The sequence below is a fragment of the Nomascus leucogenys genome, chromosome 13 (genome assembly GCF_006542625.1).
Source record: "Nomascus leucogenys isolate Asia chromosome 13, Asia_NLE_v1, whole genome shotgun sequence".
Lineage (NCBI taxonomy): Eukaryota > Metazoa > Chordata > Mammalia > Primates > Hylobatidae > Nomascus > Nomascus leucogenys.
In genome coordinates, this window is record NC_044393.1 from 25,480,268 (window position 1) to 25,506,101 (window position 25,834).

At 38.9% G+C, this 25,834-nt stretch overlaps 1 protein-coding gene across 12 annotated transcripts in view; it reads right to left on the minus strand.

The window, feature by feature from the left end:
• RALGAPB (Ral GTPase activating protein non-catalytic beta subunit) overlaps positions 1–25,834 on the minus strand; it is a 105,649-nt gene that overhangs the window by 10,614 nt on the left and 69,201 nt on the right. For 10 of the 12 annotated variants that reach the window (XR_004032955.1, XM_030825535.1, XM_012512001.2 and 7 more), the window contains 8 exons: positions 21,192–21,379; positions 18,821–18,927; positions 16,848–17,000; positions 14,000–14,209; positions 9,647–9,805; positions 5,402–5,567; positions 2,666–2,788; positions 909–1,045 (listed from right to left, as the gene is read on the minus strand). Coding sequence is in view for 11 of the 12 variants with exons in the window: in XM_030825535.1 (XP_030681395.1) it covers positions 909–1,045; positions 2,666–2,788; positions 5,402–5,567; positions 9,647–9,805; positions 14,000–14,209; positions 16,848–17,000; positions 18,821–18,927; positions 21,192–21,379 (1,243 nt within the window). In the remaining variant the exon portion in view is untranslated. The remainder of the gene's footprint in view (positions 1–908; positions 1,046–2,665; positions 2,789–5,401; positions 5,568–9,646; positions 9,806–13,999; positions 14,210–16,847; positions 17,001–18,820; positions 18,928–21,191; positions 21,380–25,834) is intronic. The other 2 variants (XM_030825531.1, XM_003253569.3) reach the window with 1 other exon arrangement.

Genomic DNA, 25,834 nt, shown 5'->3' on the forward strand with positions numbered 1-25,834 from the left:
TGGCATTCAGAAAATGAGTATAAGGGCAGCTAATCACTGAATACTAGTTCTGTCCACAAATCTCAAATAAAAAAAACTTTTAAAGTAACTATTAGATTTGGCTAAAATCTTGCATTACTATGCAATACTGACTGATCATCTCTAAATTGTACTCTGTAAAACCTTTTAAAAACTCCTGATTTTCAAATCAGTCTACTCCAGGGACTATTACACCACCTGGCATTTTTTTCCTAAATCAGTTTTAAAGGTAAAAACCTCCCCATATTCTCTTTTAAGCATATACTTACATTAAAAATAATTTTCACTGTGGAAGGAAGCAACCTAAAATCCTGTACAATGGAGGAACACCTTTAGTCAAGCTGACACTTCTGTCTTTGTTATGATTTGTTCTAAGTCAATCTTCCTACACTTCTGACCTGATTACAGATAAAGAAGTAACATTTGCTGATAAGGTAAGAAAAAAGATAAAGCAAAAAGCTCCTCTTGTAGTAGGTGCTGTGTTCCTCACTCAGAATATTTATCCATATACTGAGTTATTCTCCATAATGTTCCTATTTTTATATGGTCAGACTTGTTTAAGATGAACATTGCAAGATTAAAGATAAAAAACATGTAGTTACTGCAGTAACTTTAGTGGATATTTCAGGGACAAAATTAAAACCTAGGCTTAAAAAGGAATCAAGTATGGGACCAGAATGGTGAAATCAAGAGAAACCACAAAGGCTGTCTCAGAATGAACTATTTGTTACAGGCTGAAAAAGAGAAAACCGTGAGAATTTTATTTTAAAAAATTAAGTTGCTAAGGAATCAGTACTCAGAGTTAAAAGTTAAAAGCTTTTCAGGCAGGATTCTATAATTATGCTGATTTCACTACAAAATTTTGGAGACCTATCAACAAAGTAACTTACCCTCTGTGAGGAATTAAGATTGTCTGTATGATTGGGGAAAAGCTCAAGTGTCAGGGATGGCTGTTTCAGAATTCCTGGCATAAGATCCATATTTGAATCACTATCTTGGTCCGAGATGTTACTTTCCAATGAATCAGCTATGGGGTAAAGGAAAAAAAGCAACTATAATACATACCACTTATTTGGAGCAAGGCTGTTAAAATTAATTATGCTCACCAGTCTAACCTAAATCACTTAAACAAAGCATTGCTTTGAGAGCAAGGGCTGACAAACTTTTTTCTGTAAAGGATCAAGTACTAAGTATTTTAGGCTTTGCTGGCTATACAGATCTCTCGCATATTCTTCTTTGTATTTTATTTATAACCCTTTAAGAATGTAAAACCCATTCTTGGCGGCATTTGGCTTGTGCCACTATGGTTTGCCAGCTCCTGCTCTAAAGGATAACCAAAATAAGACTAGAAAATATTTGACGTTTCAGATGTAGAATATAATAAATGCCATTATTACTCTCTGAATTATTTAGATTATATATTCAATCATGTAGCATTGTGCCAAACAGGCACCGGGACATCCAGAAGCTACAGAAGATCTAGTCTCTGTGATTAAGAGCAATCTGGTTGGAGATAAGTACACAGAAAGTTATCCTCCACCCTATCCAAAAAAATCCCCAAATATCAGAAATAGGAGGAAGCTGAGTTGGAGTGGGCACAGTTGGCATAGGAGATGTTTCACAACAGGAGACAAAGACCCAATTGCAGGAGCTACAGAGTAAGGACAAGGCTGTAGCTCTGGGAGGACTTGTCTGGTACTAACAGGCTGGGCCAGAGAAACCAGGCAGGTATGTCCCCAAAGAGGACGGACAGGTTCTGGCTTCTGGAATTATAGTAGTAAACCAGAACCTTGACGGGAAGCCCAACAGCTGTTATAATTCAAACCTAAACCATGGAAGGTCCAACCTTCCAGGGGCACAGCTAGCCCCAGAGAGTAAGACAGGGAGGGGCCTAGAGTGAGAAAGCAAGGGTCCAAGTACAAAGGTTAGGCAGCTACCAAGGTAGGGCACAACAAAAGTCATTAGTCTGGAAATGAAACTGTGAAATCGTGACATATAGTATCCCATCCTACAAATGATCTCAAAGAAGAAAGTGAAGTTTCCCACCTACTGCCTGACCACCTACTCGGTCAGGCATGAACAAACAGGCTTAATTTGCAAAGAGCAAAGGTTCTGGGCAAAATAAAACTGTGAGTTCAGACTAAGAAGTAATAATTACTCCCAATTCTTAAAAAGAAAAATCTTGGACCACCATCTTTTCTAGGCTGCTTAAGTTTCTCTTGCTCAGTGTTAGAAGAATGGCCATATGCTATCATAAGATACTTCCAGTTGTAGGATTCTAGGTGGTTCCATGCAAAGGCTCTCATACGGGAATAGAAAAGTAGGTGAGGGATCACTCGTAATTAGAGAAAGAAATGAACTGAAAAATAAGCCTATGTATTGATTAATTAAAGAAAGCAAAATATCAGTTGAAATGGGATTCCTTCACTATTTAAAGATTATTAGAGGGTCAGTCTGCTTGTCTTTAACTACTTTCCATTAAAAAGTTAAGAGAAGTTATCTTGTGCTTCTGCATATTCTGTTATAATGCCTTAGAAGCTAAAGAATGCCTTGGATCACTTCAAAATCTCTTCCAATGCAGTAATATCACACAACCCAGGAATATAAAAATAGATCCTAAAACAGGACCATGCAAAAATGGTCTTACTTAAGGACTCCACAGGAGAAGGAACCACAAAAGCAATTTCTGTAAGGGCATCAGCATAATACAGCACCTTCTTCTGTCCATTGAAAATGCTAGCTCCAATGTCTTCAGAGGAAATCACTTCTTCTGGGAAAAAGAAACACTACATTACTGCTTCAAAAAGTAGAAAAAAACCAGTATCATCTTGCTATATGAAATGTTAACTGGTTAATAAAGTGATAAATAGAATATATGTTTCCAACAAGAACCAATTAATATGAAAGAATATAATGCTTATTAGATGTCTTTATTTTTAAATCATAAAATCTTAATTTCATAATTTCTGAAACGACTGTATATCAGACCACTTCTGATTAGCAGGGCTTTTAATTCATGTGTATGAAGCAGATTAAGGGAGCAGTCCTTTGGATCCAGTAAATAAATAATCAAAAGGAAGACCATCCCAGTCCCTCAGAAGGGGTTGGGCCAGAGACACAGGTGGGGGTGGGGGGGGGGGGAGGAGGAGGAGGAGGAGGAGGAGGAGGAGGAGGAGGAGGAGGAGGAGAAGAGGAAGAGGAGTATGAAGAGGAGGAGGAGGAGGAGGGAGGAAGAGACAGAGAGAGAGAAGAAGACAGAGAAGACAGAGAGTGCACATGTGCGTTATCTCTGGACTCTTGCTTTTAAGGCATTTCTATCCCTGGTCTCTCTCTATGGCTCCTCAAGTTGGCCTATGTTCCACCTTCCTCAACGGTCAGTGACACTGTATAAAAATGTACAGCCAGTTTTAGTAACAGTATCTGCTCTAAGCCAGGAAGACTGAATTAACAAAAGAAACATTCATGAGAGCTGTATAGTTCTCAATTAAAATGAACTCAGTGTCCTACCAGCAATACATAAAAGACCAACAATCGGACCAAAATTGGAAAGGGGAAATGGACAAGTACTTCTCGGGAAAGAAATAAAAATAAGATATGCTCAACCATTATTAAAAATTAAAAATTTCTCAGTGAAAAAATTGGAAGATACTTAATTCTGGTGAAGGTATGGCAAATAGGAGCTTTAGACAAGAGGTTAGCAAACTTTTTGTGTAAAGGACCAGACAGATAACATTTTAGGCTTTGTAAGCCACAGGGTCTTTGCCACAACTATTCGATTCTGTCATTGTAGCATGAAAGCTGTCATAGACAATGTATAATCTAGAGTGTGACCGAGTTCCAATAAAACTTTATTTACAAAAACAGGGCTTTAGTTTTCTGAATCCTGGTGTGGGCTCCGGGCAGGCACTTTGTATCTGCTGTAGTAGATGCTGTGGTTACTATCCCAACAGCCACTCTATCCACCCCTATTCTGCAGCAGGCAAAATGTGCAGGTGCGACTGACCTCTGATACTAGTTCTAGCTTGTCTGTATCTCTCTACCAGAGTCATTCTATCTTTCTTACCATAAGGACAGGCTTGGGATAGTCTAATTGCCATATAGTTACGGATTCGGGGAGTAGGGGGTTCTGAGATCTGGCTAATCTCTCCTCTTCAGGCTGCTGTGGTACGTGAATGTAAAGCCTGGAATTGCCTTTCTGCACTATTAGAGAAGCCAGGCTGGGGACAAAGCCAAAATATGGAGAGCAAAGCTAAAAGAAAATTGTAAAGAAATAAAACAGGAATGCTAATCAAATGACACCAAAAACTTAACCAACCTCTGGAATTTTCAGTTACATGGGCAATAAATTATCTTCAAAATCTAAGGCAGTTTGGGTCACATTTTCTGATACTTGCAACCATAAGTATCCAACTGATATATTTATCAAAAGGAAAAATGTGCACTGGGCATAGGCATTATCCACTTTAGAGAGGTAACACTAACTTTCCAGTGACCTCAGGAGCCCAGGAACAGAAAGCATTAGCCAGGTGGGGCAAAGGTCTTAAGTTGAAATTTATACTTGCTCTGCTACTTGTTATCCTGATTACAGTTTCTCAGAGGATCTGAGGGGATGAGCAAGAATCCTCAGAGATGGTCAGTTGTTTACTACAAAGGTTTTGGTATAATATCCCAAGAATATAACCTTTAAGTGTGACTCTTTTGATAGCCACAGTTGATAAAACACACTGGTTAATATAAAACTACTTATAAGACAAAACATGCTTGTTAGGAAGCTGTATTGTTTGTATGGATGACCTACCATTTGTATAGAAAATTGAATCTTATGCATATTATAAAAAAGGAACTTATCAGCATTGTAATAAGCCAGTCATTTTGTATTAACTCTATCATTCTGTGTATATATATCTTTCATATACACTGAAAATGTCTAGAATATATAAACTATTATTAAGTTACCCTTTCAGGACTGGGATTAGGGGAAGGATACCTTCCCTCTATATACCTCTGTTTGTTTTTTAGAGACAGGGAGTTGCTCTGTCGCCCAGGCTGGAATGCTGTGGCATGATCATAGCTCCAACTCCTGGCCTCAAGTGATCCTCCCACCTCAGCCTCCTGAGCAGGTAGGACTACAAATACATGGCCCTCAAGCCTAGAAATTTTTTCATTTTTTGTAGAGACAGTGTCTCGCTATGTTTTCCAGGCTGGTCTTGAACTCCTAGCTTCAGTCGATCCTCCCACCTTGGCTTCTCAAAGACAGGCATGCGCCACTACACCCAGCCTGGTTTTGTATTTTTAACAAGACTATAAATCATAGTAAAGGGGGAAAAAAAAACAAGACTAACAAACAAGAAACAACTGACATTTGAAACACTGTGAGTTTTACCTTGTTGAGATCCTTCACCATCATCACAACAATTAATAGACCAACTGGTAGAAACATGCCCAGTCCAACCAGGGTGTCTGCCCACATCTACTGACCAGCCAAGGGAAAGCAAAAATTCTAGGAAATGTGGCTGAACAGTTCTGGAAGACTCCACATTCTTTAAAATCTGAAATACATACCAATCATCAGCTATAATGAAGGAAACAAAAGAATATATCAAAATAAATCTTCATAAAAATTGGTTAGCTTTGAAGCTTCTGACAAATCATGTCCAAGCTCAGAATAAATTTGAGGATATATCACTATAGAGAACAATGCATTCTCCAGAGTTAGACAGATTTGGATTGGCTGAGCCTTGGGCAAGTTTCTTAGCCGCACTGCCTCAGTTTCCTAATCCATAAAGTAGAGATAATAACAATGGTTGTGAAGTAATGCAAGAAAAGCCCTGAGCTCTCTTCCTGGCAAAACAATTACTGAACCAGGCATGTTTACTAAAAGACACTATGTCCCTGCCTTCATGGAGTTTACTGTCTGGTTAATGAGAAACATTACATAGGTATGCAATTATTTAACTGTAAATCTTGATAAATGCTATAAAATCTACTAAAATTCAATAAACATTAGGTGTAATTAATCAATGAGTATGAAAATATCCTTTTCTTAGGCCAAAGAAGAGAATTCCAGGAAAAATGAAGTGGCCAGAAAGTTCTCTCCTCTTCACTAAGTACTAAATGTAATGCATGGGCTTTCTACTGGCCTCACAAAGAGTCCCTCACTCTAAAACAGTGCTTCTCATCTAGGGGTGATTTTGCTCTTCAGCAGACATCCAACATTTGGAGACATTTTTGGTTGTCATAACTGGTGAGGCACACTACAAATATCTAGTGGTAGAGGCCAAAGATGCTGCTAAATGTCCTAAAATACACAGGACAGCCCCCATAACAAAGAACTTATCTGGCCCAAGATGGCAACAGTGCTGCTCTTGAAAAACTCACTTCTAAAGGAAGGAAACTAAGAAATTCCTTTGCAAATGAAAAATAAAAGGGGGAGGGTGGAGAGCAGAGTATATCAAAATCATCTGGGAAATCTCCTAAAAATAAGGTTCTCTTCGCCTGCTCTAGACCTTCTACATTAAAATCAGTGAAGGCGGAATCCTGGAATCACTATTTCTAAAAATTCCTCCAAATGAATGTGATGCAGCCAGTCCACAAATCACTGATGTCATTCATACAATGCTAATCTATACCAAGATCATACAGAGGCCTGTGAAAGTCAAAATATAGGAAGTTACATCCATTACATCTGACCCACTGCAAATCATCTCAAGGTCATTACCTCTTAAACACAAAACCAGTCTATTTTTTTTTTTCTTTTGAGACGGAGTCTTGCTCTGTCGCCCACGCTGGAGTGCAGTGGCGCAATCTCTGCTCGCTGCAAGCTCCACCTCCCGGGTTCACGCCACTCTCCTGCCTCAGCCACCCGAGCAGCTGGGACTACAGGCTCCCGCCACCAAACCCAGCTAATTTTTTGTATTTTTAGTAAAAACGGGTTTTACCATGTTAGCCAGGATGGTCTTGATCTCCTGACCTCATGATCCGCCCACCTTGGCCTCCCAAAGTGCTGGGATTACAGGCGTGAGCCACCCCGCCCAGCCTAAATCCAGTCTCTTTTGAAGTGAACCTATTTAGTTTACCCATATCCCTTCACATTCTTATGGGTGCCAAGAAACTGACTTAACAACCATTTCTAGTTTTTGCAATTCAAATTTTTATCTAGAAGTAAAACTTTTCAATAAACAATTTTTGAAAATTTAGTCAAGAAGCAATAAGTGAATCAAATTCAACTTTCATGCTACTTGCTGGCAGACAGAAATTAATCTTAATCTACCCTGTGGCTAGGGAAGGCAGGTCTCAGACATTCCAAAGGAAGTCTCAGGAAATCTTCATTAATTCCTAGTCACCCTCACCTTCTAAAAAGCTAAGGAAACTGAACTGGGTTAGGGGATGCCTCAAGGGTTTGTGTCTTCTTGTACAGGAAGGAGAAAAGTGGCTCCATTATTCTTATACAAACAACGCACTGACTTGCTGCAAAACAGATCCCCACCTCCATAATTAATCCAATTTTACTGAGGTTCTTCTAAAACACTTGACTCCATCGGTCTCATCTCTGGCTACCACCAGCCCACCTTCTCTTAAGCTCCAAGCATATTAGACCCCATAATGAATTTCATGAAGAAATACTCTCTTTACCCTGAAGAATTTACATGTTATTATTACTTTGTCAGTGACAAACTGCTTCTGCCTCCTTACCTACAGTTAATGCATACCTTAAATACCAGGTAGAATATCTTTTCCTCCAGGCCACCTTCTTAAAACCAGATTAGGTTTTCCTGCTATGGCTCCTATAACATGCTTTAATGACCCTATTAACACCCTTTACAATGGTTGTTTGCTTATTTAATCATCTGCCTTCCCTTCTATGCAGTAGTTTTAGGGGGCCAGAAATCTTGTAGATTTTGTTCAGCACTATAACCCTGGTACCTAACAACAGACACTTCCTAACTTTACTGACTCAATAACAAAAAAAAAAACTTTCTCATAAATCAATGTTCTTTTCTAGGAGCTCACAACTCATTTGAAACAGTGCTTCTAGTGTAAACATTTGGAAATTTTGGTAAATTTCTTTAGGCATGCTAATTTGATTAGCTGATGGTCTTAAAATGACTACAGTAAAATTCCAGGATCATGTAGTCACAGTGCCCTACACATCTGAATACTACATTTTACAAGTCTTCCTTCGGCTCTTTCCTAGTTACAATCGGTAACTTCCTGCCTATTCCTTATTTCAATTATTCCTTTCCAAAAAACACTTCAAGTCTCCTGCCATTTTGCTCTCAGTTTTCCATTCTCACCTACCTTACATTTTTCTTCATCCTTCTCCTAGTTGCTTTGTTCCATGTATCCAGGTATGTTTTACTTAGTCCTTCTGTTTTGTTTTGTTTTTGAGATGGAGTCTCACTTCTTCGCCCAGGCTGGAGTGCAATGGTGCAATCTTGGCTCACTGCAACCTCTGCTTCCTGGGTTCAAGCAGTTCTCCTGCCTCAGCCTCCCAAGTAGCTGGGACTACACGTGCCTGCCACCACGCTGGCTAATTTTTGTATTTTTAGTAGAGACGGGGTTCCACCATGTTGGCCAGGCTTGTCTTGAACCCCTGACCTCGGGTGATCCATCCGCCTCGGCCTCCCAAAGTGCTGGGATTACAGGCGTGAGCCACCACACCCGGCCAGTCCTTCTGTTTTTCTCCTTTATTTCGGGTGTTATTTCCCCCACTGCACACTATGCATTCCTCAACTGAAATGATCTGCTTCTGAAATTACCAGGAAGGTGAGCTGCTTCTCAAAAGGGAAACCGTTACTCGCTTCTATATCCTGGGATGCTGAGCCACAGGGAAGATGTTCAATAAATATTTGTTGCTGTTGTTTTATTCTTCTTGAACCTTACTTTAACTTTTTATGACTAACCTTCGTTATTTCAGTTTCTTTTGCCTTATGAATCTGAATTCCTTAAGGGGAAGAAAGATATCCTACAGCTCCTATTTAAATCACATTCCTTAAGGGTCAAAAGACTCAGGACTCCAAGCATCATAGTTTTCATTAATTCTGTTTTCAAACTGGTTCACAGCAAGTCTTTAGGCATCAAGTATAAAATACTTCTTACCATAGACAAGTGCATTCCATGTAAAATTTTGTATATGAAAATGAAACTTTTTAAGGAATGTGAGTCTCCCTCAAATTATCATGCCTAGAAAGGCACTGAAATTTGATAGCAGTCACATCTCACTACCACTTGAGCTAAGTAATCACTTTGAAGCTGCGTGCTATGTGGACTCTAGACTGCGTGTCACCACCAACAGTTCATTAACTAATCTAACAGTGCTGGACACCATAGCTCATACCCTACAGTTCAATAATTTATATCCACCCACTAATCAATGTTATTTCTATAAACCAATGAGAAGTCCTGAAAAACAACTTTTGTAATCACCTACTCTCCTGACTCATCCTTTTTATCTTTAAAAACTTGAGCCTCTCCTTTGTTCTTGGGAGCACTTTCCAGCATTTCCCAGGCCGCAGTCCTCAACTCTGGCCCAAATAAACTCTCCATATTAATTTTGCCTCAATTATTTTCTTTAGACGTGTATTTATAGCACAAAAACATACCAAAAAACAAAATTAGTAACTCTTACCTCTTGGTTCGTTTTCTGACCTGGCTTCATATAGAAAATAAAAACTGTGTCAAAAGGACGACATGGCAAGAGATCCAGATACCCAATGTCATCAAAAAATCCAGGTATCGTGGAATCAAGTGCAATAAGGTGAGGAGGTAGACGACTATTTGCAGGTTCCTGCCACCAAAAGAAGAAAGAAGCAATTATTACCTATTTTCTTTCATTGTTATAATTATAAAAACAATACTTGCTCATGGTTTAATAAAAATTAAATTAAAAAATATAGAATGGTAGGAATAAACACAACCATAATCCTAAACTAAAGAAACTGTTTAACATACTTCCTTTTAGTTCTTTTATTTGCCTCTTTTTAAATTAAAGACAAGTGAGATTATATTGTGTATATAATTTTTGGATCCTGTTTTCTCTATAATATTGTGCTTTCTAGAACTTACTTTTAATGTACCTTTTTTCTCATTCATTACTGGTGAAATGTGAAATGGTACAGCTACTTTGGAAGACAGTTTGGCAGTTTCTTACAAAGCCAAACATAGTCTTACCATGCGATGCAGCAACTGCACACCTTGGTATTTTCCCACAAACATCCACACAAAAGCCTGCACACAAATGTTTATAGCAGCTTTATTCATAATAACCAAAACGTGGAAGCAACCAAGATGTCTTTCAATCAATGAAGGGATAAATCAACTGTGATACATCCATACAACTCGGCAATAAAAAGAAATAAACCATCAAATCAAAAAGACACATTAAATGCATACTGAATGAAGAAACCTTAAATGCATACTGATAAAAGTGAAAAAAGCCAGTGTGACAGGACTACATACTGTATGATTCCAACTACATGACATTCTGAAAAAAGGAAAACTATAGAGAAACAGTACAAAGACCAGTGGCTGCTAGGTGTTGAGTGAGGAGTGAAGAGGGAGGGATGAATAGGTGGAGTACAGGAGATTTTTAGGGCAGTAAAACTATTTGTACAACTGTAATGGTAGACACGTCATTATACACTTGTCAAACCCCAGAGACCTGTACAGCACAGAGTGAACCCTATTGTAAATCACCAACTTCGGTTAGTAATGCACCAATACACTTTCATCAATCGTAACAAATGCACCACATCAATGCAAGATGTTAATAACAGGGGAAACTTGGCTGTGGGGAAGGTGTATGACAGCTCTCTACCCTTTCTGCTCAATTGTTCTGAAAACCTAAATCTTCTCTAAAAAAATTAAGTCTACAAATTTTTCAGAAATGCATTTTTGTTTTGTTTTCCTATTAATCGCCTATCTTCTTTGAGATCTTGATCTTGCCAAACAAGGTTTTGCTAACCGTAGTATATCTTTTAGGAAAGCATCCTCCAGAGAAAGCAAGAATGATTGTCTTTCACACTGGCAAGGATTGTGAGTCTAGCCTTCTAGTCAATTACATAACATTCCTAGCAAGGTCTAGGGCAATATTCTATAATCACAGACAATAATATTTCTGCAGTCAAACATAAGTGTATTCACACTAAGTGACATAAAACTATAAACAGCCTGATGTCAATTCAGGTCCAATTTTGCCACTAAATGAATTTACTACAAATATATAAAAAATTTTCCAGTTTTCAGTTTTTACATTGAAATCACGGATAAGGAATTGTGGACCTGAAGCATGTTGCAATACACCTTGTAGACCAGAATGTCCTCATTCTTTTTTTTTTTTTTTTAAGTAAGGTATTTCTTCAGCTTGTTCTTCTGTATGATCTTCTAAGCCAGGAACATAACACATACATATTTTATATCTCTTAATAATTATTAAAAATTTCTTCCTCTACGTCTTATACATAGTTTGTTAAGGTAACTTTTGTCAATATCACAGCTGTAAATGGGGCATTTTTGCATTGTATTTTTAACTGAATATCATAGACATGATCATTAATTTTTGTACTTTTTTGTATGGCAACCTTAACTCTCATTTATTTTAAAGATTTTATTGATTTTCTTATGGTTGTCAAACTAGAAGTCATATTACCTACAAACTGTCTTCTCATTTCCAATGATTTTTACCTCTTAGTTTAACATTTCATTGACTTTCCTCATTTTTGTACTGTACTGTAGTTATATAAGAATTTATCATCACAGGAAGGTCCTCATGTATTTTGCAATTTCCTGCTAATCTATAATTATTTAAAACTAGAAAGTTAAAAAAATGTCATTGACTAAAAAATTCTCTTTGTTAAATAGTAGTCAAGGTAGATAACTTTTACCTCTGATTTTAACAAAAGATTCCTCTAGTTTGCTCCTGGGTTGCCATTTAGAGAAATCTTTTAAAGAAAGAAACTACACTAGTAATGCTGGCTTAGTTTGTTATTTTTTTAAAAATCAGAATATGATTCTAATAAATACTGACTTACTGCTTCATTGACTGAACTGCTAATGGGACCAAATTATTTTCTTAATAGCTTTATTAATATTTCCCGGTAATTAATTGCTAAGTTCCTGGGATAAACCTTATTTGATCATGGAAAACAATTCACTTAACATGCTATTAATTCAGAACTAAGTCTGCTTAGCATTCCCTTTAATACTTTTGTACATACATTCATAAGTAAAACTGGTTTGTAGTTTTGTATGTATGAGCTGTCTGGTTTAAGTTATTAGAAATATTCTAAGGTTCATAAACCAGGTAACTTTATTTTTCCTATGTTCTCATACAGATGAGAAAGCATGATAATTATTTTCTCAAAAGCTTAAGTTTCAACTAGAACAGAAACAGAAGTGGAAAACTATAATCTCAGAAACAAGGCTATTAGGGCCTTTCTTGTGTCCCTGAAGTCCATAGGAAGCATTAATTTTCTTCTAGTATATTTTTATTTACTGCTTCTACTCTGTTCAATTTTCTCCACTAGGAATATGACTAATGATTTGTAAGTTGTGTCTTTTTTCCTTGCCTTCCCTATTTACCACTGTATTTCTTATAATTTTCCTCTCTCTGCTCTTTTATTCTGCATTTTAAGTTTTTATGTTCATATGCTGCATCAAACTCAATTTTCTACAAAAAAAATACAAAAATACAAAAAAAAAATTTTCCCTCTACATGCTGAAATACAAAATCAAACAGCAATGTCCCCATTACTCTCCTACAAAGCTAAATGGCCTATAACCAGGTAGTTCCTAGGGAGTAAGGGCAGGGGACAATTTATGCAATAAGCAACTTCTTGCTTGGCAATCTTCAGTAGTACTATTCAAAACAAACAGGACTTAGAATAAATTCCAAGTCCACCTCCAGACAAGTTATTTCACATGTTTGAGCCTCTATGTCCACATCTATAAAACAGGAATAGCATCACTTGTCTTGTACATTTTTTTTTTCCAAGAGACAGGGTCTCACTCTGTCAACCAGGCTGGAGTGTAGTGGAGTGACCATAACTCACTGTAACCTCGAACTCTCAGGCTCAAGCAATCCTCTTGCCTCAGACTCCTGAGAAGCTAGTATTATAGGTGTGCCACCACACCCAGCTAATTTTTAAAAACAATTTTTCGTAGAGATGGGGGTCTCACTATGTTGCCCAGGCTGGTCTTGAACTCCTGGCCTCATGTGATCCTCCTGCCTTGGGCTTCCAAAGTGCTGGGATTATAGGCATAAGGCACCGCACCTGGCTGTAAAACTGTTTTACGGCTAATGGAATTAAGAATAATGGCAATATTTATCTTATAGGCTGGCTTACTTTGTGCTAAGTACTATACCAAGTATCTTCTACGAGTTAACACATTTAATCTTCGCATGATCAATGAGATGGATACTTTTATCATCCTCACTTTATAGATGATGAGGAACTAAGACAAGATGAGAAACTCACAAAAGACCACATAGCTGGCAAGCAGTGATTCCAGGACATAAAGCCAGACAGTTTGATCTTACAAACTAGACAACATAAGAAGTGCTTGACTTACAAATACTACAGTTCTTTTCTAAAAGTGGCATGAAAGAGCAAAGTTAATTGTAGCTTATATTTTTAGTAATAATGCTTACTAGGGGAAGATTTTTAACATTCTTTTTCTAATTATCTATAGATTTCATTTATCTGTGTAATATGGGTACTGTGTTATCTAGGAAAATTCAGAGTTAGATGTATCATCAAACCAGTCCCCTCAGACAGAACTCTGAATGCATTCATGGGGAGACCTGTCCTGGCGCACAAACTATAACCTAGAGCAGCACAGAATTTCATTTATTTGTATGCAGGGTAAAATTTTAACCAGTTTTTTTTTTAATTTGCTTCTATCCTCATAAAAATATTTTAGCTATTGTCAGCTGAATGTTAACTTGTGAATATATTTATTCATAAAAGTTCATGAAAATTACCTTCAGTGCTTCCAAGGACAAAAATCCAAAGTGTGAGAGAAAAAGGCGGGCTGTTTGGAATTCCTGGGCAGGAGGCGGGGGCTTGCAATCCGTAACTGGGTCAGGAAAACTTCTCTTCTGCAATTCCTCCTCACTCTGTTGCTCAAGGTGTATTTCATAAGCAATCTGCTGGGCCATGCCACTCCTTAATTTTTCATGTCTCTCTTCTAACTGTAATAAACCAAATATTTCATTTTTTGAAACTATTATTAAACTAGTAAGGCCAATCTTAAGTTTTTTTGTTTTTTTTTTTGAGACTGGGATCTATGTTGACCAAGCTGGTCTTGAACTTCTGGGCTCAAGTGATCCTCCTACCTTAGGCTCCCAAAGTGCTGGGATTACAGGTATGAGCCCCACTGCACCTAGCTAAGTCAATCTTAATTTTAAAATGAAAATAAAGCTACAAACAACAAAGAAAATGAAGATAATTTTCAGTGACCAACATTTTGATTCAGTTCAATGTAGAGTATGCCATTAAGCAAACATGGTTCAAGGTTAAAACAAACGCCAAAAAAACTTCCCTATACCTTCAACAATTGCTCCTTCATGTTCTTGCTGTAAATGAATACATTCAGTCTCTGGTTCCCTTCAAATAGGCAAGAAAGGGGGCAGAGTTGTCGCTGTCACCCCTCGCTTGCAGATCACTGTCCATCTTCACCCTGACGTGCTCCCTGTGTTTTGAATTCCTCATCTGTATGGATGACATGACTGTACTCTTACAGACTTCTCCCACCTTTCCTTCTGATCAGTCCTTGTTTAAAGTTCCATCCCCCGGTGAGTGACGATCCTTCTAACAACCTGGCTCAGAATTCTACAAGCTCCTCCACCTTTACAACTTTGGCCATCCATGAAAACAAACTTGAACCTGATATGTGCCCTGCTTTCCAGGGCTGTAAGTCTGAAATTCCCTCTCCAATCATAAGGCACCTTGTGCAACTCCTATCCCTTCACTCCCTGAGCTCGTGCTCTACTATTGCTGTGGGGCACTCAACCCCTCCCCCTGCTTTCCCACTCCATTAGCATCCTTCTGGCTTTATCTGCTTCCCAACTAAACTGAAGCCCCCACATCTAACAGCTAAATACCCTCTCCTTAAGCACATTAAATAGCTGTGTTGAACCTCCTTCCAAATTTCCACACCTGTCAATCTCCACACCAAATTCTTTACTTATGCTTCCAGATCCCAAGGACTTTTGAAGAAAGTCAGCAGAGTGAGTTAAATAACTTCACTATAGATAATGCTACTTAACCTCAGCTGCATTGCCTGGCAATTCTTAAGAACTGTCTTGGATCCCCTATTACACTGCCAAGAACCAGGATTAAAATTTTCATAAACTTCTTCAATTTCCCTCCTTTCCTCTCTAAATGTCTCTGAACCTTCACCTACTCCCTCCTTCTGTCTTAGAAGTATCTCTTTTCTAGACTAGGCTCTTGACCCTACTGCCTCTATTACCTGTAAGTCCCACTGCCCATCTTACAGTGTTAGCCAGACCCCTCTCTACTAGTTTCTTCCTTTCAATCTATAAGCATGTTCATAATCCTCACATCCTTGAATGTAAAAAAATATTTAAAAACTAGCCTTTTCTGGCTAGGTGCGATGGCTCACGCCTGTAATTCCCAGCACTTTGGGAGGCAAAGGCGGTTGGATCACCTGAGGTCAGGAGTTCGAGACCAGCTTGGCCAACATGGTGAAATCCCATCTCTACTAAAAATACAAAAATTGGCCAGGCGTGGTGGCGTGCACCTGTAATCACAGCTACTCGGGAGGCTGAGGTAGGAGAATTGCTTGAACCCGGGAGGCGGAGATTGCAGTGAGCTGAGAATGTGCAACTGTACTCCAGTCTGGGCAACAAGAGCGAAACTCCATCTCAAAAAAGAAAAAAAGAAAAAAAAAAACTAGCCTTTTCTTTCCTTAATGAGGCCATTTCCTCAAGCTATAATATTACCCATTCTGTATCCTTGCCTTTACTGTTAACAGTGTAGTTTCTATTCACTGCCTCTCCCTCAATGCATTTACTCCCCAGCCCTTTGAACTGTCCCTCCTACTGTACACACCTGTTCTCAAAGGTCACCTAAATTTCATGCCAAAATCCAGGGGACTTTTTCTATTCCTTCTTCTCCCTGGTCTCTCCAGCATTGGAGAGTGTAGCCCTTCCTCCATTCCTGCTCTTCTGTTCTCTCATGTCCTGACATACTTCTGTCCCTGACTTCTTAAAATTCTTCTCCCTTGACCTAAGAGACAGTTATCTTAATTAACTCTCTAAATTAATCTAAAGCCAAATAAATTTTTCCCATCTTCCCAAACCTATCCTCTTCCTAATGTTTGTATTTCTGTAAATGGCACTGATATCTCTTTGTCACTCAAGCTCAAAATCTAAAATTCTTTGGCTCTTTTCCTTCCCTCATCAATTCACGACTGCTTGGATCTACCTCCACAATACATTTTATATATTAAAATTCCGTATCAGTGAAATAGTCCTTCCTTTCTTATAAAGACTTAGATTCTCATAATAGTCACTGAACTGGTCTTCCTTCTCCAAATAACTCTACTACCAGAGTCTGATCATGTCACTATACTACTGAAACCTACCACGAACAGCCAGGCAGCCCAGCGACACCTCTAAGAGATATGCAGTTCCTTTCGATCAGCCACAATCTGTTTGTCTTAAACATGGTAACCTCCTGGATGATGGAGGCCCATGTCATCTTACAAATCATCTCCAACAACACTAAAAGCATTGTCTTGACCATGGAAGTCGTAAGAATGTTTCTATTCATCCCCTTGACAACAGCTAAAAATAATGTACTTACTTCTTCAGTGACTATTTCATGCAAATCTGGAATGCTGAGATCTGCTTTCACAAAAGGAATCTTGTCCACCTCTTCAGGAAATGGCCGATGTTTCACAGAATATTTAAATCCAACGTCATTTTTAGGAACTGGGCGAGGTTCAGGCACAAAAAGCTGTTAAAACAAGTAACATTATGTTTATTACACAGGGTCCAATACCCATCTGTAATGACATGTATTTCCCTGGTCTCTTAGGGCCTGTGTTTCCCTAGGATTACATGTCACAAAAACTCACTCAGAACCTGCAAATGCTACAGATAACAATAAAGGGAAGCAGCCCGTGCCCCTGTGTACTCTATTTTCCTAAAAATATTCATTGACTTCTTACCGATCTCATGACTGACAAATGGGCTGTGGACCTCTACTGCTGCAGGCCTGAATCTCCCACATTCAGTGGTAATCCAATGGGTAAAGCATTTTGGAGCTTTAAGACTCAAACTTTCTTCCCCAGGGGCTCTCACATCATTCCATATAATTAAAGACAAATTTGGCTTCACTGGGCATCTCTAGAAAGTGATTTTAACAAGAACCTTAATACGGCTTGAGAGTATGGGCACCAAATCTAGGTCTTCATAGCTCCAAATCCATGCTTTAATATGTATATGGGTACATGGTGAACCCTAAACAAATTTTAGCTCCTTTCCTGGTCCCCTTCCTCTTCAGGCTTCAATGCTAACTTACTGGCTTACAGAGTTGCTGACAGAATGTGATCTGTACCCTCCCCCAAAAATAGAGGACTGGGTGATAAACACATTACATCTAACAGAGACATCTAAGATATTAAATGATTTTAGGCACATGCTCCAATTTTGTGGTGTCTCTCAAATGCTGGTGAAATATTAAGTCATATTTTAAATTTTTAATAGCAGAAGTAAAAGCTTACAATGTTATAAGTGAAAAGAGCAGTATACAAAATGACTCAAATTCTATTCAAGTGTTATTGTGTATGAAAAGAAAAAAAAAGGGAAGGAAATCCAATAAAATATTAGCAGTGGTTATATTCCTCTGGATAGTGAGTAAAGGTGATTTAAAATTTCTTCGTTATCTGAATTTTCCAACTTCTCAAGTATTATTCACATAATTACAAATGTAATAAAATAAACTGCACCCCAAAAGATTTCATTAAATTATACACAGCATATATGTGTGTGTGTGTGTGTGTGTGTGTGTGTATGTATTTTTTTTTTTTTTTTAAATTAGGGTGGGCGTGACAGCTCACATCTGTAATCCTAACACTTTGGGAAGCTGAGGTGGGAAGATCACTTGAAGACAGGAGTTTGGGATCAGCCTGGGCAACAAAGCAAGACCTTATCTCTACAAAAAATTTTAAAAATGAACTGGGTGCCACGCATGTGCCTATAGTCTCAGCTACTCAGGAGGATGAGGCAAGAGGATCACTGGAGCCCAGGAGTTCGAGGCTGCAGTGAGCTATGATTACACCACTGCACTCCAGTCTGGGCAACAGAACAAGACCCTGACTCTTTAAAAAATAAAATAAAATTTATACAATATATTACCCATTATTACATAAGAACAAATCATATAAAACAATTTCAAACTAAGTCCTGTTGATGGGCACATCCAAAGTCCCACCAAATTTTTTTTCACGTATGGTATATATCTGACTTTTATTACATGTAAAATTACATGGAAAAAACTGGGGTCATTGTCCACAACAGCAATTACTCCTAAGTAGATGTCAGAATCACCTGGAAAGCTTTTTGAAAAGACACCTGCCTTGAAGATGTCTTTAAAGAGTAATTGAGTACATCTGGAATTCTAGGTTCCTAGAGGATTCTGATACGAACCCACTGACTGAGAATCTGGCTAGGGATCAAAAATATTCATTTGATCTGTGTCTTCTGTTGGAATGTTACCTAACCTTTAAATTACAAAACACACACACACACTTCCCTGTAACTTCTGATGAATACCTTCTGATTTGCTTTTGCTCCTCTGGGTAAAAGACAAAGCTGTTGTGCCCAAGCAAGTCTTCCAGACATCCCCCGGACCAGCACAGTGACAGAGGGGAAAAAATCATCTAGAATAAAATATGTACATAGAAGTTTTAATTTCAGACAACAACCATTTAAAATAAACTTGTTATCAACTGCACAGCTTCTCATAATCAAAGGCCCAACAGTGTTTCCTAAGCTTTGATCTTTTGTGTACCACCTCTGTGGTTTCTGCCATACCCGTACCCGTACCCGTGTACTGTAAGTACTATTACTTTGTATCAACCACTCTTGTGCATCTCTAAATGGAAAATCATGAATTTTGGCATGCTAATTATATAATTTTAAAGCACATGCTTAAAAATACATAAAATAATGTTCACTAATATATCAACTAAGATCATTTCACATACCTCCAATGGTACATGTACACATCTGTGGGAAACACTGTCCTAGTAAATACTCTTAACCTCCCAATGTTGGAAACAACTTAAGTGTAGAAAGATAGACTGGGTGTTTGCAGTGTTAGTGTTATATCTGCCCATGCCTTTGTGTACCACTGACCACCACAGGCAGGCACTGTTCCATCTCAGCAGAAGTTCAGGGACATGATGGGGGTGGTAAAAAAAAAAAACTCAGGAGGGACTTCCTGAGTGACCCAGATCCTTTTTTTTTATTCTTCCGTCTCAGATATGGAAGTCAAATGACTTCAAACTTCTCTATAATTTCTTCTTATTACAATAAACTATTAAAATGTCCTTGTAAATCTGTACAATTCCAATTGCTTATATTTTTGGTAAACTTCCTATGCAATGAAATTATTTGAAATGAAAGTAGGAGAATCTTAAAAAAGCTGGAAAAAGGCCAGGAAGCCTGAAGGGGACACTGGGATTTTGCAGACTCCTCAGCAGATGGCTTGGAGTAGGAGGCTGGAGGAATCATGAACAGGCACAGGCTAGGAAAAAAAGCCAAGCAAGCTCCAGGTCTAGGGTAGAGAAGGATGAGATGCCTGTAGAAAAGACTTGGGAGTAGCAGTTCTGAAGTTAGACAATAATAAAAGGCACCATTCCATTTCATATTAATGTCACCACATCTTACCACAACACAATAGAAGTTTATGATGGTATTCTTTTTATCTCAAACTACATGGAAATGTCTCACTTTCACTTTATGGATTTATGAGCTCCTACTCATATAATCAACAAAACTGGCACAGAACTCTTCGCCTTTACAAAGGCAAGAAGGCAAATCTTGAATCACTGAGCAAATCCTATCACTGTGCGACAACAATAATAGAAAGGGACAATATAGGGTTTAGAAAATCTGGGCTCTAGTCCCAAGTAACCCTGGGCAAGTCATATACCCTCTGTGAGCCTGAGTTTTTTCACTCATAACTAAGGGAATTGTATACCAGGTGATTCCATGGGTCACTTTATACCCACAGATTCTGTAACCTTCACTTTCCTTTCCCTTCCCAGCAATAAGGGTCTGAGAACACGTTTCTTTTACATACTGGCTGATGCCAATTACCATCAGAAAAAAAAATGTACTTGTGGATAGTTTGGGTCACAGTGATAATCACATATTGTGAGATGGCTTATAACTGAGGGGGAGGGAAAGGAGGAAAACAGTGCATGTTGTGTTAATGGAAAATCACTGAAGGATTTTCAGTAGGGCATTGGCATGGTCATTTGTAGTTGAGGATGAATACTATGGTGGCAGCAAGTAGGATGGAAGTAGGGAAAACACATGTTAGAACTGGCAAGGGGTTTGGGGGTTGGGGGAATCAGAGTAGGTAGGAAACAACTGTAATAATCTAGGTGAGAAATAATAAGGACCTGCACTTGGATGTATTGGGAAAATACAGAGGAAAGGAAAGATTCAAGGGTCCCTGGGAAGATGGAAACTTAGAAACTAATTATATAAGTGAGTAACAGGAAGGGGCAGGTAAAGATAACTCCTCAAATTTCTAGCCTGTGTAGGTAGCACCAACAATTGATACAGAACATGAGGAGTGAGAGGGAGGGGAGCAGAGGGGCAGGATCCAAAGTTCAAGGGGAAAGAAAAAGTGACAAAGATAAACAACACAATGGAACTCACTAAAACACCACTTTTTATAAAACTACAGAGCTAGTTCGGATGCACATCAAGAGCCTTTAAAACACTCTAATTAATATGTATATTCTATTTTTTGGCCCCCTATTTTTCAGGTGCTATTGTCCCACAGCTAGAAGTCTTTCTGACCTACTTAGAATCTGTAGGCTGTCCTTCCCTGATCCTGGAAACAGCTTCATGGTACTGGTAACACTGATTAAGCAGTAGAGAAGGCTCAAAGTACTTATAAACTTACTCTGCTCATTTCCAAGAGGTTGTTCCAGCATTGCCAGGATGACACTGTTATCCAAGACAAAGTACCGGAAACTATGCTTGTTTATGGTTGGCAGCCTGGAGTATTTAATCAAAGTGGTCTCATTCACAAGACTACAAGGAGAGGCAGGACCACTAGGTGACGGAAATGCGCCAAGCAACTGCATAATGCTATGGAGAATGGAAAAGATAACAGTTAATTCCCAAAGCAAAATCTTCAGTTTACCTTGTGCATCAATGTGTCCCCTTCTACTCTTCTGAATTTTAATTGACCACAGCCATGCTTCTTGACAGGTCAGATTTACTCCTTGTGGTGAATGCCATGGCATGCTGTCCAGACTCTCTCCTCCAAGATTAAAAAGCCCATTACCCCAGATGCATACTTGTATGTCTTTATTTCAGAGACATTTAATCTGCCTTTCCAGTCTGGTCAATATCCAGAAGAGAAAATGCAGTTAGGCTGGTATAATTTGATCTCAGTGACCTACTCCCTTACCAGCAACCTATCTGATATCTTAGAATCTTGCATGGAACACAGCAAGCTCATATTCCATATGCTTTGTGACAACTGTCTCTATCCCATTTTAGAAAACCAAAGCCATATTTTCTCATTATTGATCTCCTGGTGTTTAAAAGCCGTATTTTCTCATTATTGATCTCCTGGTGTTTTCTCCTATTTTCTGCAAACCATTAGAGGCCTGAACTTAATGCCAAGTTCTCCTGGTCCCTGAAGTTCTGAGACAGTCTTCCTTTTAAGAGGAGAGGAAACGGAAGAAAAATAATCTGTTGAGCAATGTTGACTTCCATTGTTAGAGATCTTTGGGTTCAAACCTTAGAGTGAAAGAGGAGAGGCCATTCAAGCTGAGAGTTGAGATGACAAATGTGGTGTTGTGGAATACTGATCTTCCAATTGAGATGCATATGAAGGGCCAGATGATATTAGAACCACAAGATAAAATCTTTGTTAACTTTAAGATACTTTCTTTCTGTGCTACAGTTCCTTCATTATAAAATGGGAATAATAATGGTACCTATCTGATAGGATTGTTATAATATTATGTGATATAGTATCATAATATCACAACAATTCACATAATATCCTAACAATCCTATTCTCATAGGTACCACTATTATTCCCATATAGCATTATTATTCCCATTTCATATTATATGAAATAACATTTCATATAATATCATGAACTTGCAGATAGATTTAAAAGTCCCTGTGGACCTGAAGGAAGTGCTCTGATGATGTGCTTTGTGAGCCTATCTGTTCAATATTTTTATCAAGGTATTTAGAATACACAGGATATGCTCATTAAATGTCCAGTTGACCAAAAGCTGAGCTGCAGAGATAATATACCATAGAAAGAGTTGAGATCCAAAAGAATCTTAAAGACTAAAAATAATGAGGTAAATCTTAGATGAAGAAATTTCAGGTTTAAATGTAAAGTTCTGTGCATTACTTTCAAACACTCCCAAACAAGCACAGGATGAGAAAAACAGATGAAAGGTAAACGTGTGAAAAGAAACTCAAGGATTTTAGTTGACTTAATGCAAATCACCAAGTTCTCAAAAATGCAATGCAGTCTGAGTACATTTTAATGAAAATGTAATATTACATAGAGTTTAAAGATCATCAAATCATATCTTGAACATTGTACTCGGCTGGGTGCAGAAGGCTCACACCTGTAATCCCAGCACTTTGGGAAGCCGAGGCCAGAGGTCTGCTTGAGCTCAGGAATTTGAGACCAGCCTGGGCAACACAAGGAAACCTCAGCTCTATTTCTTTAAAAAAATACAGCTGCGTACAGTGGCTCACACCTGTAATCCCAGCACTTTGGGGGGCCGAGGCGGATGGACCACCTGAGGTCAGGAGTTCAAGACCAGCTTGACCAACGTGGCAAAACTCCGTCTCTACCAAAAATACAAAAATCAGTGGGGTGTGGTGGCATGCGCCTGTAGTCGCAGGTACTCAGGAAGCTGAGGCAGGAGAATTGCTTGACTCTGGGAGGCGGCAGTTGCAGTGAGCCAAGATCATGCCATTGCACTCCAGCCTGGATGACAGGGCGAGACTCTGTCTCAAGAAAAAAATACAAAATAATAGAGTATTATACTCTGTAAACCACCTGTAAGAGGCGCATAGTCAAACCTATGCCAGTTGAGAATAACCAGGATGATAAAGGTACTTGATTCTTTGTAATACTTAAAAAAAAAAAAAAAAAAAAAAAAAACTGAAGGTAATAGCAGAAATGAACCAGAGAGAACATGAAGACTGCTTTTGGATACTGCTACTGCCTGGACAAAAAGGATTTAATGATCAAATGTATGAATTAGAACCAACACATAGAAGTGGGAGAGATTTTAGCTCGATGTAAAGTATCAAGTTTTTAACAATTAAAATGAAATGGGCAACCTTGGGGGTTAGAAAATCCCCAAATTAGAGGCTAAATAACTTGGTACACATGTCTTAAAGGTGACAGGCAAAGGGACTGTTGAAATGACTTCCAAGAGCCCTAATCCTGAATTTGTATTAGTGTACACAGAGAGGAAAAAAAACCTAACCAGCTAATCTGCACTCCATAATTTTCTACTACGTGTTCAGCACTATGTTGGCAAAGAGGCAAATGTGCTCCCCAGACTGGGGAAACAACACTAGCATGGATCACATGTAACCAGGTACAATCATGACAGTATAAAAATTCCATGCTGCACAGCAGGGTCAGACAGAATGAGCACAGAAGCTCAGAAAAGAGTCATCTTCAGAAGCAGAATAACCAAAGGCCCCATGGAGGTAGCTAGATTTGCTATAAGCACTGAACAGTGGAGGATATAGCCAAAGGAAGAAAAAAGAGGTCCTGAAACCCAGGGGAAGAGCATAAGCAGGTATAAGCATGGCCAGTTCATAGCCACAGTGCTCTATCAGGCCTGACAATGGCAGAAGAGACAAGATGCAAAGCAGTAGTGGAAAAGATCAGATGGTGCCCTTGAAAACCAGATTGAGGAGTTTAGACAACAAGGAAGGAAACAGATCTACTCAAGGTTTTCAATCATTCAAGCAGGAGGATCAAAACTGTGCTTAGGGATGATGAGTTTTGCAATAGAATACAAAATGAACAAGAAGGGCTAAGAGATCGAAAATAGGGCAATTGGGCAAGAAGTGAGGAGGGCCTGGACTAGGAGGCTATCCAGGTTGGAGGGGATGGAGGAAATACTTTACAAAAATAAAGTCTATTTAACTCAGTCACTGGCTCATGTACATGGGGAATGACAGAAAGATAAATGGGAGAAACAGCCAAAGTTCTGTGTTTGCATAACTGGCAAACAGCAATGATACTAACATAAAGCAGCAATTGTGAGAGAACAGAGAAATCTGGTTAGAGACACATTTCATGATGACAGTTAAGACTGAAAACTGGAGATACCGTTTGTCAAGTTGCTAGCAGAGACAAGACAGCTGAAGCGAAACATATGAGCCATCTAGCTTACTGGTGAGGTTGAGAAGAAGCATCCCAAGACTCTACTCACCCTGAGCACATATCCAATCCTCATTGCCAGTCACGCACTCACAGAACACCCCATCCAGGCTAGGATGGAGCAAGCTTATTTTTGTATAATGAAGGGTTTCTAGTGAGAAATGTCCCCTCCTTTCTCTCCATATCCTTCTTACTCTTCAAGACATGCATCAAGTTTTAGTTCTATGACACTTTTTTTTTTCTGAGATGGAATCTCACTCTGTCGCCAGGATGGTGTGATCTCGGCTCACTGCAACCTCCGTGTCCTGGGTTCAAGCGATTCTCCTGCCTCAGCCTCCTGAGTAGCTGGGACTACAGGTGCGCACCATCACGCTCAGCTAATTTTTTTATTTTTAGTAGAGGCGGGGTTTCACCATGCTGGCCAGGAGGTCTTGATCTCTTGACCTTGTGATCCGCCGGCCTCGGCCTCCCAAAGTGCAGGGATTACAGGCGTGAGCCACCGCGCCCAGCCCTATGACACTTTTAAGGGTACCCTGACCCACACATGGTCTTCTTTCCGAACTTATATTACTTCTAGTATTCATCATCAGCATAAGCACATGCTTCAGCAGCTGTATTCACATTTTGTTTTTTAATTTTCTAGCTATTAGCCAAACCTCCATCAAGTCACCGCAAGTCCAGCATTTGCATAGTGAGCAGGACTAAATGACAGAAAGCATTCTTCTAAAAATTCACTGAATGACTTAAACCCACAGGAATAGAAACAAATCCAACTTCATTGTGCATGTCCCAAGTAAGCAACAGGCCACTGAACTCGCAGAAGATGCTGGGATCTTGGTAAGGGCTGACTTACACACAAATTTTCAAGCAGTTTTGCCTGCTACTTTACTAAGACCAAGATGCCCCAGTCCACACTAACTTGCCACTCCTCCTTTCTGCTTTTACATTTTCTGAGCCTTCATCCGCACATATCCTTTAATAAGCCCCATCTTTCCATGTGTACCATGGTTCCACCTAATTTCCACTTACTGTTCCATTCAGTCTACAAATGTGGCTAAGCTGCCTTCCTTCCCTCTTTCCACTATGCTCACTTACAAGCCAAACAAAAACTCTCTCAACTTTCTCTGCTACTCTTTTTCAAGGTACCAAAC